Source organism: Schistosoma mansoni (assembly GCF_000237925.1).
Source record: "Schistosoma mansoni, WGS project CABG00000000 data, supercontig 0013, strain Puerto Rico, whole genome shotgun sequence".
Classification (NCBI taxonomy): Eukaryota; Metazoa; Platyhelminthes; class Trematoda; order Strigeidida; family Schistosomatidae; genus Schistosoma; species Schistosoma mansoni.
The window spans coordinates 1,672,946-1,688,701 of NW_017386025.1; the positions used below are offsets into that span (position 1 = coordinate 1,672,946).

At 33.8% G+C, this 15,756-nt stretch overlaps 2 protein-coding genes and 1 non-coding gene across 3 annotated transcripts in view; 2 read left to right on the top strand and 1 right to left on the bottom strand.

Annotated features, from left to right (window-relative positions):
• Smp_167290 (hypothetical protein) overlaps window positions 1-5,748 on the top strand; it is a gene marked incomplete at its 5' end in the record, with an annotated part of 38,343 nt that extends 32,595 nt beyond the window's left edge. Inside the window, 3 exons of the mRNA XM_018790868.1 lie at window positions 1,212-1,618; window positions 3,019-3,107; window positions 5,483-5,748. Coding sequence (XP_018645884.1) covers window positions 1,212-1,618; window positions 3,019-3,107; window positions 5,483-5,670 — 684 coding nt within the window. The 3' untranslated portion in view covers window positions 5,671-5,748. The remainder of the gene's footprint in view (window positions 1-1,211; window positions 1,619-3,018; window positions 3,108-5,482) is intronic.
• A 1,280-nt stretch (window positions 5,749-7,028) lies between these two features.
• On the bottom strand, window positions 7,029-12,968 carry Smp_167300 (hypothetical protein; the record flags this gene model as incomplete). The annotated part of the gene is made up of 8 exons (XM_018790869.1): window positions 7,029-7,273; window positions 9,337-9,685; window positions 11,167-11,765; window positions 11,816-11,877; window positions 11,918-12,176; window positions 12,229-12,409; window positions 12,454-12,686; window positions 12,730-12,968. The coding sequence occupies 7 exons, from the start codon at window positions 12,966-12,968 to the stop codon at window positions 9,441-9,443; spliced, it is 1,818 nt and encodes a 605-aa protein (XP_018645885.1). The 3' UTR covers window positions 7,029-7,273; window positions 9,337-9,440.
• Window positions 8,300-8,371, top strand: Smp_tRNA_01118_Phe_GAA.1.1. Its single transcript has one exon. It is a non-coding gene (tRNA).
• Window positions 12,969-15,756: the final 2,788 nt, after the last annotated feature.

Below are 15,756 nucleotides of genomic sequence, written 5' to 3' on the forward strand. Positions count from 1 at the left end.
ATATTAGGTGATTAGAGGTGGTCGACAAGATGACACCCTGATCTACACTTAGGTTTCGCACTATTTGCTACCCGCAATCAGAGTGTACTATTAATCTTGAGGGAACCAAAATCCTTCTCCCGAGGTTCGAACCCTTCCACCATTACCCATTTCCACAGTCTGAGGTGTTACCACTGAGCTGTTCGAGTCGCAACTAATCCCCTGTAAGACTTGGGATATTTACAACTAATTCATCACTGAGTAGTGACCAATGTCATGTTTACCAGATTTTTTATTATTTATTTGTTTGAACGCATAAATATTATCAGAAGGGGTTTTCGTGGATATTATAGTAATTTTAATAGTTGAGATCATGAGTCAATTGAAGCCAGACCACCATGGAAAACCTGGAAGCACTGGACGGCCGTCTCCTCCTATTTTGGGACTCTTCAGCAGTGCGCATCCACGATCCCGCCTCGCGAAATTCCAACCCAAGACCTATCAGTCTCGCGTCCCACAATAGGACAAATCGGCCGTCCAGTGCTTCCAGGTTTTCCATGGATGTCTAGCTTCAATTGACTCATGATCTCAACTATATAATATTTATTTAAATCAATTTCATTGTGAGAGGGACAGCTGAGTCTCCCCACTCTCGGCCGTATCAGGGTATTTGGGGGCATCACATCTTTTAGTTCTGAATGACCAAGGTCAATTATAATCAAAAGGCTATCCTAGCTTTTTGGAGTGTATGGGCACGGACAAGGAGAAACATTGACCGATTCAGTTGTAGCCTGATAAATAATTGTACTAATGTATAAAATATGACTAAGAAAATTGTGCGATAACTTAATAGTTACTCATAAATAGTACAGTTTACAGTACAAGAATATCATAACTGAACTAATCGGGCCATCTATTATTATTCATTCAAGGTAACTCATCTTCTACAGCCCAGAAAAACAGAATCATTAGGTTATACGTTTAAAATTCAACTCTGTCTACTTCGATTTAAGCAACAGAATAGTATTACTAAGTATTATGTGAAAGCATCTTAACTTAAAACCGGAGTGAATAAGTGTGTGCAATTGATCATTCAATTATAAGATACAATAGTGATATTCACAATATTTTGATCCTTTGTTCATGGTTCATTCTTTTCTTTTTCAGTGTTTATCTATCTAATTCATTGTTGTAGTGTTTTTTCCTGTGCTATTCTGCCCTCTTTTTTCTAGGAATTAATTGATTTGAATCATGTTAAATCAGATTCCATTTTTGACAATAACAACAAGAATAATAATAATAAATCTGATGATTCCAATATGCGATATAAACCTGTATTGTCAATACCGGTACTAGTTCGTTTATCTGTAAATTTTGCAATATCACTGAATGAAGCAATTAAAATTGATCGTCATCTTAATGATGACGATAATGAGCCGATGTCAAATGATGCTACACATCTATCTGAAATGATTATGCATTTTCGACGTGCTTTCACATTAATTGATATTTTACAAAATGTATTAGATTTAAGACCAAATAATAGTGGTTATGATGATGATGACGATTGTCAGAATCCAATGATTGTACGAGATGAGCTATTATTATATATTTGGTGTCAAGCAATTCGAATGGATGAGTAAGTAACTAGATTACTTATGAGTAACTAAGTATTTATTCGTAAGGGATTACTGTCACAGATTTACATTAAAAACTAGCTCAAACTAGACATCTGTTTCAGTCTAACATGAAACTTTAATAAGTGTCGTACCCAACTCACATAATGATTACCTAAGGCCGTCAGAAATGATTGTCTCAATCTTAACATACCTTAATCCTACCAATCATAATTGTCACAATAAATTACAAGTTTGATTGAAATTGTAAATGTGAATTACTTGATTCCAACTCAATGTTTTCATGGTTGAACACCTACTAGAAAACCTAAATGTACTTGCATGGTTCAATCTCTGATCAGGTCATGAATGCACACTTCTAGATACGGTACTATTATAGTGAGATGAAATACTTTTTGATTGATTGTTGCTCTTGATTTTCAGTTGTAACTTTAACTTGATATCAAGGCATCATAAAAATCATCTATGGAGGAAATTTGTCGTAACAAACGTATTAATTTAATACATAATTTTCTTACTCTCATTTTTATCTATTGTCGTAATTATTATTCGTTTATATATAACTGAACTTTCATTTTAGAAACAAAAGTAGGTCATTGGATTTTGAATCACAGTGAAAAACATCAACATTAGAAGGATGTGGATGCATCCAACTAACTTGTGTCAATTAGGAAAAAACACTCATGCAAGATCCCATTAAAATAACAACTGCCTATAATATGATCAACTTCTAAATAAAAGCAATATATCAAGGTGTTCTGGTTCGAGAAACTCATTCCAGTCGTGAATATATCTTCATGTAGTTATTGTGTTGCTGTTACCATAGTAACTTCACACCTCTAACCTGATTGTACGTTTAAGAGAGTACTACACGCTTGAATTATTTCATGAATCCTATCTAACTAATACAAGATATCTTGTCGATTCTGCGTACATTTTATTTCTCGTAGTCTTTCATACAGGAGCCAACGGACTAAATGTTTTGGTCTGGATAGTTCTCCTTGTTTGCAAGAATTGTGTATTATTTGAAGATGAATCATACTAAACCCTCATGTGTATACCTTAACTAAGTATTTTAGGATCCCCTGATGCTCATTATACCTACTACAGTGGTTAAAACTGAAGAACACAAACTATTATTATTGTGGCCTTATGATTCTGTAGTGTGATGTGGCTAGAGGTGGTCGGAAGTAGACCCTATTTGACATAGGTTTTGCGCTAGTTATCATCTGTTAACAAGGTGTTAACTGCAATCTTGAGAGAACTACTACTTTCTGATGGATTCATATATCCACAATTGAATCATCTTAGTTAATTACAATGATTAAAATCTATTCTTCTGCTCTCATTATTATTACATCTGTGATTTGTTTAAATTTGTATGTTACAATATTTATTACAGATGGTCTACTTCTGGTGATATTCATGATCCTATTCAAATATGTACACAAAGTTTTATATGTGCCCTTGTTTCAAATCTTTATAAAAATGGTGAGTTTATGCCGTACGAAGTTGTATTCATTATTTCTAATAATATACACAAATCAACCCGTTTTTATTTATTCCCACAAATATGCCAATTTAGTGTAAACCTCACCAATAATCTCATGAACTGTATAATTGATTTGTACTGACTCAATTCATAATCTTTGCTTAAATGAGATAGATAAATGAAAGCACCAAATTGTCTCGATCCATAATGCTTTCTAAATTTATCTAACCGTTATTGTGGATACTGTTTCCTACTTTTAGTTTGTGATTTGTTTTGAAATAATTTCATCTTACTGTGTTAATGTAATGTGTTATCTTAAGCTGACGTGGATATTAGTCAAGTTCTTTGTGTTGCATTTATTTGACTATATACATGGCTAACTAAACTATTTAAGTGAGAAAACTAAGGTGTAATTGGCAAAACTGAGTAATTAAGTACATCAGTCATTAGTACATTTCCAGATACAAACAAGGACATGTAGGTTTAGACCTACAGTAATTACAACATAATCGACTTCCTCCGATAGCGTGTTCCGTTTATTACTTCTCATTAACTTCTGCCTAACTTTTAGATGGCATGTAAGCGTATCCAAGGGTCATAGGTAAATTCTCTCAACCTGTCACCCACTACATATGGTATTGTATTTATTACGAGCAATTTAGTAAACTAAACAGACTGAATGGTAAATTTTTGTCTGGTGATTAGTTTATCTCCTATTTATTTATTACAGCTCACCCAATTATCTTACATCAGACTTGCAATACAACCCTAAAATATCATTTAAATTGACTGTTTTTGCTTGTTATCTTTTCATTGTATTATCTCTGAGTCACACCAAATCTGTTCATGGTTTATATTGCCCACTAACTGGAATTAAAGAAGTTGAAAGCGATCAAACCTGTTAGTATTGTGTTTGAAGACATAGTTATTTGTTTTGTTAAATTCATCATCTCGGTTGTCCATACGCTTTGAAATGTTCGAAACGTTGTAAAAATTAATTACCGGACACTGAGTATCACGGAAAATGAGCGTAGTTAAGTTTCTTAAGTTACTTTTAGACATGGTATTTTGGATGTAATTACGGCAACTATGTGTTTATGATGGACACATAATTGCTTTAATAGCTAGAGATTCGACCTGTAAATAATTCGGTTTTATTTGACTTAAATACAGACTGATTACTGGTACAGTAAAAGATTAGGCTACGAAACAAATATCCATGCAGTTCACAAGATTAATCATTTAACATACTTCACATCTGTGTGATAGTTCAACACTAACTAAGGATATTTTAACGTAATTTTCATTATAATCTGACTGTCAGTCGGTTGGTTATATGCAACATGAAACCCGGCACATGTGTACATCACTTCAAGTTGCCACACTTAAATTTAAATGAGAGGTTTGGGGAAGTTCAAAGTCGATTTTTTACTCTGTCTCTTGCGCTTCGAGTTTTATAAAACGCTTAAGTTGAGATATTCAAAAGGCCTAGTCAACATCAATTTGTCAACTCCATTAGACGGTAAAATGATTGCTTTATTGTTTCTCAGTTTGGAAATTCAGTCCCAAGGATGAAATACATTTATTTCCATATCTGCTTAGTTGATATCGATCAATGATGGAAACAGAATTCTAATTATCGTTTTTCTTTTGAAATTGACTTTACTAACATAACTATCAAGTAATATGAATCACGGGTATACTAACCTAATTAAACTTTAATTTTATCAAGTCACTAATCTAACTAGTCGTTTTTGTCATAGTTTACTAGTTAAATAATTTCCCATTGAACACAACACCATGAAAGTTGATATATACAATGAAACTGTCACAAGATTCGAATCGACGACATAACAGCACGACTTCACTATCCTCAATAGTTATATATATATATATATATATTCGGCTTGTCCATGCGAACCAGTTGCTCAGCATACGAGTTTCTAGGCGTCAGCTCCAACATCACTCGAACAATTTAGAATCACTTGAAGATAGATGTTCCAAAAAAAGTGCTTTTCTTACTTACTTGTCAGTCAGTCACAACTTAGAACTTCGTACGTACGTACATCAGTTCGAGTTGCCATACCACATTAACACAGAGATGCAGTTGTCGATTCAAATCTCATAGTGGTATAAGTAGTAAGAGTATAAGCATTAATGTGAAAGGTCAGGGTTTGAAGATGTTATTGAAGGAATATAATCCAGTGAAATAAATTTGAAAAGAGAAAAAAGATAGAAACATGAAGAATTCAGATTAGAATTTGCGAGAACACAAAGAGTGGATATTATTTTTAGGTATTATCGTAAAATAGTTTATTTAAAATTTGTATCCATCTACGGGTAGTGTCTTTATGTTTTCCTATCAAATTTCCAGGTGTGGATGTAATTTCCCTGTTACCAAGCCCAGAACAATTGTTTGCTGCTGATGAATTAGCAGACTTGGTCAAAGATCCACAATTTCATTATCTCATTGAATCTGGCTTTGAGCATATGCGAAATCTTTTAACAAAACAAAACTGTAATACATTGGAAGATGTTGTAATGACTGATATATGTGTATAAAGTATTATCCTAATTATATATGTATTTATTTATGTATTCTAAGATAATTTGTTTGTATAAATAAAACTTACGTATAATAAAACTTTTGTTTTTATCTATATATTAATCCAACTAGCCTGGCTACTTGTTTCCGATCACTATCTTTTTAACTTCATCCATGCATGCTTAACTGTCACCTACACAAATTAGTAGCGTCCGCTGGTATGGAACTAGGTCGGAAGAAGCCCAAGGACGGTCAGGTTGTGAAATAAGATCAACTTATTCAGTCATTGACTGCTAATCTGAGCCATGTCAGTAGATGCAAACTTCTGGGCTCAAGCTCCCGCAATACTCTTAATCAGAAGGACTGAGTGACATGATGGATCTCAGCCACGTTCTTCAGCAGACTCTGAAGCTGTTTAGTCGGAGTGTAGTTAAGTGGATAAATGTCAAGGAAAATATAAGAGGAAGCTATTTAGTCTAGGGTCAACTCCCGAGTTTGTTTTTTGTGGTTTACTAAACTGTTTATGCATCAGGTGGCTCTATCAATCGTTTGTACTTTCACTTGAGATTAATCTGGACGATTATTTAAGTTGATAAAGTAATCAACACAATAAAATTTGTTTGATTTTAGCTTGAAAATTTTTCCCTCATTGTTTTTGGTCAGGACAGTGTGTCTCGAAAAAGTAATGGACTCATTTTATCAACCTAATAGAGTTGAATAGCATCACTTCACACCAAGTCCAGTTAAGTTTCATACGCAAAGTTGTACAGACTTTACTGGGTTACAATCAATCTGTTGTGTTCTGTAGCTCGGTTCAGTTAGGATACACACTTTTTACGTTTACGAAACCCACTATACGATTGAAGAGACTAAAACAAATGGGAGGCTTACTCGTCAAACCGGATTGTACTGTGCACAAACTACAGGTATACATCCATATATATATATATATATATATATATATATATATATATTTGTTCTTCTGACCCTGGCAAGAATATATCAGCTGAGACCTCGACTTATGGCATAATCTAACCCCTTCAATAGCATGACTCCAACGAAACTTTCCTCGACCACGTGACTGTTTGATTTTTACGACGTTGTGTACTCTATCCGGACATTCCCAGCTTATCACTAACTCTTACTTATTCTCATGATCGTTTTTTTTAAAATATCCTCTTCTAAACACAAACTAACTTGCAATTGATTCAGGTTTCTAGCTTCTGCTTACTAATGTTAATAAACTAAGTGCGAAAAATTAGTAATCTGTATACAGTTCAAATCACTGAAGACTATTTGCTGTTGGATTAGCTCAACAACAAAATAAGTCATTTTTGCTCTGTATACAATGTAGGGAAAACCAGATTAAAATATTGTATTGAGAAAAATAATATAAAATTTGATAAAAACAATTTAGTAGATATATATAAATGCTTTAGAAAGTTAGATTAAAAGTGTACACAGTTTTGAGAGCTAACAATGATAACAAGAATGAATAGGTTTTTTTCTTATTCATTCAACAACTATTTGTCAAATTCCATGAAAATATGTATATAGTAGAATATTATCTTAATTTTTGAATACATCTTCGTAGAATCTGTGAATTTTGTATAATGGGATCTAAAACATAGTGAAACAAAAGGAAAAAAGTACATTGAATAGTTTTGCAAGAACAATTCACGTGTATTATTATACCAAATAACAGAATAGATTGTTTCTTAGATGTTAATGATATTGTTATTAGTAAGAATGTGAATACTTAATAAAATTGTCATGTCCACTCCTGCTCACTTACTACTAAATGCCTTTATTTGTAATATGTACTTACTTGTTAGTAACAGCCTACAATTTATATAACCTGCTTCAGTTTGGACAGTATCACAGCCCTCACATAAATCAAATGAGATTTTTGCGGCGCATATATATCTGGTGCCCCCTTTTACCTATATTTATGTGTCTAAATAAATAAATGGAAAACTATTAATGATGGAAATATACAGACAAACATTAATTGATAAACTACACTGATTTATCTAATTAACTCTTCTGATTGGTTGGTTCTACGCATTTATTTTATTCTTTACTTATTTATTTTAATTTTATTTATAACCTTCGTATTATTATTTTAGTTTCACTGTACTTATATGAATTGTGAGAATGAGAGCGAATATACATTTATGCATCATTATTTTAATTATCTGTATAATACAAATAACAAGAAATAGTCTTGTTTAATTTTTGTTGTCCATTCAGATCTTGTATTAGCTCATATCCACCAAAAAGAGGAACAAAATTACGTAAAATAAGCATTTAATGAACAAAGTAGAATTAAAATCTAGTCAATCAGTTAGTCACAGGAACAAAGAATCTAGCACATATATGTATTGATTCAAGTACCTATACAACATCAACACAAGGAGATGGAATTATAATGATAGATGTCAGAGTAGTAGAATAAATAACAGTATCATTGGTGGCAGAAGAGATTAGACACAGACAATATGATTCAAAAAGGAAGAATCAATTCGCGGAATTGGAAGTATATTACAACTAAAAAACGCGAGATCTAAAAGGAGATAAAAAGTGAGTGCACCTGCATCATTGCAAGCGATTCCGAACCGTGAAACCTAACGTCTCTAGCCGCCGCCGTAATAGCTCAGTTGGGAGAGTGTAAGACTGAAGATCTAAATGTCCCCCGTTCGATTCCGGGTTACGGCAGGCGACTGGTTCTCGCCCCAAATGCCCTGGTACGGACGAGGGTAAGGAGAGTCAGTTTTCCCTCTCGAAATGGTCTCATATGGCCACGTGTATACAACCACTGCCAGGCAAGTCCTACTCACTCACTTCTCGTGGAGGGGGTGTTACTTACGAAATCTAGAGGATGAAAAACGAATGTTCGGCAATTTAACCAGGTTGGTGGACACGGAGGGTCTACCTAAGGGAGTTGGAAAACCCTGGTTCCAAACCAATGGTGCATATGGGCTCCAGGATTCTGAAAGGACAAATGGCGTATGGACCAATTGTTGGTCACTGGCTACCATGGGACTGCATCTCATGACGTTGCTGCACTGGCTTGTGGATCAGACATTTAAGTCGAAGGCTCCGGGTGTGGCCCTCTAAGTAAACCACCTACTTCGGTTTGGGTACTCGGGCAATATCACTATCCACACACAAATCAAGTGACTTGTGTGAAGCATGAGTATTCGGTGCCCCTTTGCACTAATATTTGTATGCTCAAATAAATAAATAACCGTACAGACTCCAACCAGATAGTCTGCGCCTACCTACACGGCTTATACAATGATTTAATGAACTGACGATATGTTTTAGTCAGGTCGAACTTAAATTCAAACCACCATTACATAGACGCCATTATGATGCGTCGATTTAGACGGTGGTTGGGCATACATAATACATATCCTAACTACTTTAGTCGATGAAGATTAATCGCCATCCTTACCTGCATCTAACCTCACCATTGCTCAATCAGCAGTCCCAACATACACAAACAATGCATTTGAAGACATCTAAAATAAAATGTCAGTAGCTTACAAATATCCTTTGTTTTTAAAAGTCACGTTTCACAGTACAACTAAGATGTAAACATTTAATAGTGATTATCTTAATTTGAGATACTGATAACTTGAAACATTACACAAATCAATGAAAACAAAAGGACTTACAAAAACTGATCTGCTGTACATTATTATATTTCATCCTATTCATGACTATATATACAGGAAACTTTATGTTGAAATAGAATCATTGGATTATTCTCCTAATGAAATTATAAAGATGAATTCGGTAATACTGATTCTAATAGATTAGTTATTTGTCTAACTACTTTAAGTACAACTTGTTCTGATTGTTGTGTTTGAAATTTTTTTAATTTTTCAATTGTATCTGTTACTGTATTTTTATAATCTAAACAAGCAATTGATTGATTTGTTGATTGAACAATTACTCCTATTGGTGGTTTAGATAAATTTTCATTGTTACATTGAAGCCATCGTTTACTTCGATATAATAAATCTATAAAAAATAATAAAGAAATAAAATGGAATTATTTTGTTGGTGTTTTTTGTTACAGAAAATGAAAAAATTATTTCTGTTTTCATAGTTGAAAGCATGAGTCAATTGAATATAGACCATCAAGGAAAACCTGGAAGCAGTGGACGGCCGTTTCGTCCTATTATGGGACTCCTCAGCAGTGCGCATCTCGCCTCGCGAGATTCAAACCTAGGATCTACCGGTCTCGCGCCAGAGCACTTAACCGATAGACCACTGTACTGGCATCCGATGGTGTTAATGTCTAACTTCAACCAATCCACGAAGTTGAGCGGCCGTTCACCAATTGTCTTTAGTGAGTTCCTATCTCACAACAGACGTGGTTGAACGCCAACTGGTTACTGCTTCTCACTAGTACTCCAGGAAATATCTCTTGAAGTCAGTCACTAGTGAGTATATGATTATAATCAGAAAAGGGTTTTGTAGAGACTTCAGTATTTTTATAGCTGAAAGTTAGACATTAACACCATCTATCTCGCGAGGCGAGATCGTGGATGCGCACTGCTGAGGAGTCCCACAATAGGGCAAAACAGCCGTCCAGTGCTTCCAGGTTTTCCATGGTGGTCTAGCTTCAATTGACTCATGCTTTCAACTATGAACATACTGAGATCTCCACAAAACCCCTCTGATTATTTCTGTTTTACTGATGTTTTTTCTCATAATTTTACTTCAAAAATTTACTGAACATTAAAATAATGAATTTTTCATTTAATTTATGTAGATTTTTACTGAGATCAAGGTGTATACTATTGTTGTTTTATCTGAATGAATGAAAATGTTTTGATTCCCTTTAATAAGTTTTAGATTCTTGATTAACATCTTTTTTCTAAGCAAAGATGGATAGTGGCTAGTAGTGGAATCCAGGACGCGCGTTTCGTCCTATTTGGTACTCGTCAGTTGGATGTACCTGCATCTCAGAGTTCATGTTCACTCATTCAGGCAATATCGAGGCAGTCCGCACATATGCCAACAAGTGACTGATCAATTGCAGTTCTAAATAACAATGGAAAGATACAAGTAAACAACACCAAGTGAATCTTTTTTTCTAGTTTACTGATATCTTTTTATTAGTTTTGCTTTTATGAATTGATAATTGAGGTATTAGTTTAGCACCAGTTGGATTAATTTTTTTTAATTTTTGAAAGAAGACGACGTTAGAACATGACTATGTGTTTGAATTAAGAAAATTTTAAAAATCTGATAACGAATTATCCTTGTCAGAATAATTACAATAATTAAAGATATCGTATGAATTTGTATAGGTATGAGTTGTAACAATAAATAATTGTTTACATATTTTCTTAATTTATCTGGAACTTTTCTCTGAATGACAACCGCCGACAACTAAAGTCAATAAATTTTCAAAGTCCGGCATCAAAAAACAAGGTGAATAAAACATAAAATAATTGAAAGGGAACTACTCATAAAAAGAATCATCATATTACCTTTATGCAGGCCATGAACCATAAACACTTTCAATAAATGTTCACAAGGAAGAAATGATGATATATTGAATGAACAATTACATGTAGCATTGTTACGATCAACTTCATATACAAATGAAGAGTCTGTGCATAAAGCTAAATATTCATTGGTAAAATCTATATTGACGTTATCAACTTTAGTTAAACGTTTGCAGACCATTTCTGCTGCATAATCAGTTAGTTTTTCTAAAATATATTTAAATTTCTCTGATAAATTATTGTTATTATTTAGATTATTAGTGGAATGTCCAGGGAATGACAACGATGATGATGATGATGATGATGATGAAGAGATGATACTGCTACTAGGATAAACCCATTTCTTTCCAGCTTCATTATATATTATAGTCATAATTTCTTTAACAGAAGTAAGGTTTCTCAGTGATTCTTTAAGGCTGAAATTTACACCTTTAATGATTTCAATAATACTGGTGCCAAGAGTTATAGCATCCAGACAAGATGAAGCTGCCCACATTTTTTTTATAGGAATCCATGTACTTACCACGTAATTATATGCATTAGTACTCGTATTTTTTAATCTTTCCAGGTAATAATCAAATCTATAATAGGTATTTTTAATGCTCAATTGGATTTAAAGAAAAAAGCTTACTGTAAAGGAGATACTGTAGTAATCATTGCGTGAAAAAATGCAACAGCTGTGAGACTATCGCACTAAAATTAGCAATAATAAAAGAATATAACTTATACCTACTTTTCTTGTAAATGATTCTTTAATAATGAAAGGATTCAGTAAGATCCTGGCTTTCGGAAATACTTTTTGTACAACATCCAATTGGACTATAGCACAATCCATTATAAATGTGTGAGTGTTATCAACGCTGCCAACAATACCACAAAAATGATTTAATAGAATTTGTAGCTCTTCCTTTTGTTGGACAGTGCTTACTGAATACATAATCGGTCTAGGACAACCAAAACCGTCAGTCACAATAAATTGAAATAATGAAAATCTATACATAAATGTGAATATTATTTTAAAACATATGCTTATTTGAAACTAACCCCTTTGAATTCACATCGTAAGCGGCGTTTAAAAGAACTACTTCTGGATATTGACGATATACGTCAACTTGTTCGTAACGTGCTAATGTAATTTGTGTTACTTGATCGGAAGAATTTCTTTCAATTCCAACATATGAATTCCGATTGATAATGGATAGAACCTGGTCTAAAGTTTCACTACCTATCAACCAATTTCATATTACGTAGTAATAAAGAGTATCATACTTTGAGCTATTTGATCTCGAATACTTGATAGAACTATTGGATGACTAAAACTTTCATTATTTCCTGGGTTTGTCTTTTTATTCGATGCATCAATATGTTGTCTCTTATTCTCTGGTGCTTTCTTCACCCGATTATTTGAAGAGGGACTATGATTATGCTCCTGATTTACAAAGGTGACTACATAACAATTATCAACCCATCGAACTTGGAATGCTGCAGTACATCCTTCATTACTAAGAAATTTGGGGAATAAATAAACTAATAATGGAAACTTACACACCATTGGTATTGTTAATATTCGGGGAGTTTGATGGTCCAGTTGAATAAGAACATTTGTAATTAACGTACTTATATCGTGTCCCTTTATCAGTGTGCATTTTTTCGAAATCGCTCTTCACGTAAGTAATGCGCGTAATCTCTTGAGCATAAAATAGTGCTTTCTCGAAATCAGCCCATTGATATAAAGGCCGTGACGTCATTACATTAAGAAATATCTTTTCAATATTTGCACTCATAGTTGATGACAAACTCAAAGTTTTAAGCTAGTAGAAATGAAAGAACAGTACATAACAATTATGAACAGTCATGCAATTTAAGTAAATGGGATAATTGTTGTGATTCCCAGAATTGATGTATACATAAAACATTTGAGCATAGTATAATGAAGGAATAAGAAACCAGAATTTCTGAGACACATACACAAAAATGTTGTGAAAAAAGCTTACTCATACATTTTTAAGGACACTACTTGGATATCATTCAGAGATATGTGCGACTTTGAAGTCATAGAAGGCAAATCTTGAGACTAAATGTAATTAAGTAATTATTTTCTTAAAAACAGTACAGCAGTATTTTACCAGTTAGTTATCCATAACGAACGTAAAACATGGGACATATGTAAATCTGTCCAAGTTGCCACATCATATCAGTACAAAAAGATGAAATTATGAAAGTGATTACCTAATTATTTATCAGTGGTATTAAAAAGGATTTGGTAAGTAGAATATGATTCAAGAAGAATCTAACAATCAAGGTAATACATCCAAGTATTTTATAAGTTTATGAGAATTCATTTGATTGGGTGAATTAATGTCATTCATTTTCATCATAGCCGCCAGTTTTCAACAACGTGATGATATTCATTACATCATCCTTAAAAGAAGTCCCACAGGATTTACTGGTTGGTGTAATTGAACCCTACTTTTGGGTATATAAATAGAGTCAGTAACAATAGCGCAAATATGTGAAAAGAATCTACGCAAATGTTTGAAGACAGCAGTATTCAGAACAGCTCATTATTTTTTATATCAATATGTTAGCAAAAAAATGAAAGCAACAACAGGTGTTGCGACTTTTACCGGTCCTTATGTAGTCATTCAGTCATGATGAGTACAACACTTAAATAACCAGAATCTAAATGAATGAGCATCTGAAACGTCATATAAACGATAAAATATTTTAAAAAACATGGATGCACAACAAGTTCCATTCAAAACCAAATTGTTGTGTTAGAAATTTTAACGTAGTTTTTTTACCCACTAAACAAGTATAAACTAGTGCCTAGTTGTTTTGTCCTTTGCTATTCATTTAGCGCAGATTCGTGCGCAGTCATATTAAAATGAAATCCCACACAGGCATATAAGCGTCCAAACTCCATTCAAGCAACCAAGTGATCACTGTTCAAATAAAACCTCTTATTTTTAACGGCGTGATGATGCAGAAAACCAGTTAGACAACTAAAAGCTACTACTGTACCTCTATATTTGGGTACGCTGCTAGAGGGGAAAAGTGGACTAGAGATTATGAAGCCTAATAAATATCTGCTTGAGCTCCATAAAACTACATATATTTTAAAAAACGGAAGGAGGTTATTGTGGATTTTAGCTGCTCCGATACACTGACGCTAGGAAAGGGAAGTCACGGCCATTGTGAATCGCACAACTCTTGGGACGGTCCCCCTTTCTTACTCCCATAATATGAAAACAGTACTGTCTGAAATATTTATCTCTAGGAAGAATATTTTCCTACTAACATTCTAGTGAGTTTAATAATAAGACATGATAGTTATGACTACAATATCGTACCTACAGGTACGAGCAAAATGACGACCCAATCTCTCAACTCGGAAAAATTTGACCCGTTTTGGGGAATTTTCGTGGAAGCTAAAAGTCGACCTTTAGCTTCAGTGCTTTATAATTGACTTTCTTAAGTAATGGGCATCCAGAGAACAGTTATTCCATTGAATGCAGTTTGGGTCAGTCACTGAAATAGTAAATCTGACTATCTAATAAACTAAAGGTGGGGTCCCGTTTTTCTCATCGAGTGGTCAATGACTGGAACGCATTACCAGAACAAGTGGTATCAGCACCATCAGTGAACATTTTCAAGAAGAAACTGGACCTTCACTGGAAGGAAATCTGTCAGGACTAACACAGGTTCATCAACCTACTATCCTTATTACTGAAAACTACTCATGTCCACTGATGTGGCTCGGGTATTGTCATATTTTAATAAGACTTAACTGCAACAACAAATTATCAAGACCCTACTATGCTGAAGGTTTTCCTGTCTAAGAACCTAACCTTTAATTCATCTCATATTTATTTTCACTTTATTTTAGAAAGTCAACCGAACCTTACTCATGCAAGTTTTCAAGTCACCGACTTTTAAATAATAGTACACTACTTGTATTGTTCAAATTCCACCATGAGAAGTCTACTTCCAAACATCTTACCAATTCTTTTCAATAGTTTGGAAGTATAATTCATAGATGTGCTTTAGATGAGTGTACTAGTACTCTCATCTTCCGTATTCAAGGATATAACCGTAAGTTTAGCTTCAGGTACCTTGTTGTGCAAAACAAGTTTCCTAGATATAGTAACTTTTCTCTTCATTACATTTGAGAATTCACAAGATTTATTTGAGTCTCCATAGTCCAACAGGCCTGGTGGAAAGAATGAATACGTGAAATGCCTGGTCTGTGACAATGGCAAATACATAAGGAGCATTGATGCTCTACCATCTGCCAACTGCTCATGAGCAGTTGTACAACGTTATGCATAACGTTGTACATTGATAAACTTTTTGTTTTCAATATAAATTTGGAAATTATACCATATTTTACGTACTTTACATTATTCGCGTGCTGTGTTGTGGGAATGAAGGCGAACACAGGAAGCGGTTGGGGTAAATACATCGGTGTGTATGTAAAAGGAAAGTAGACAATGTACCGAATATTTAGGCTAATAATCGGCAAGTCGTCGAATATTTAGGGTAAAAGTCGGATATTTAGGATAAAAATCG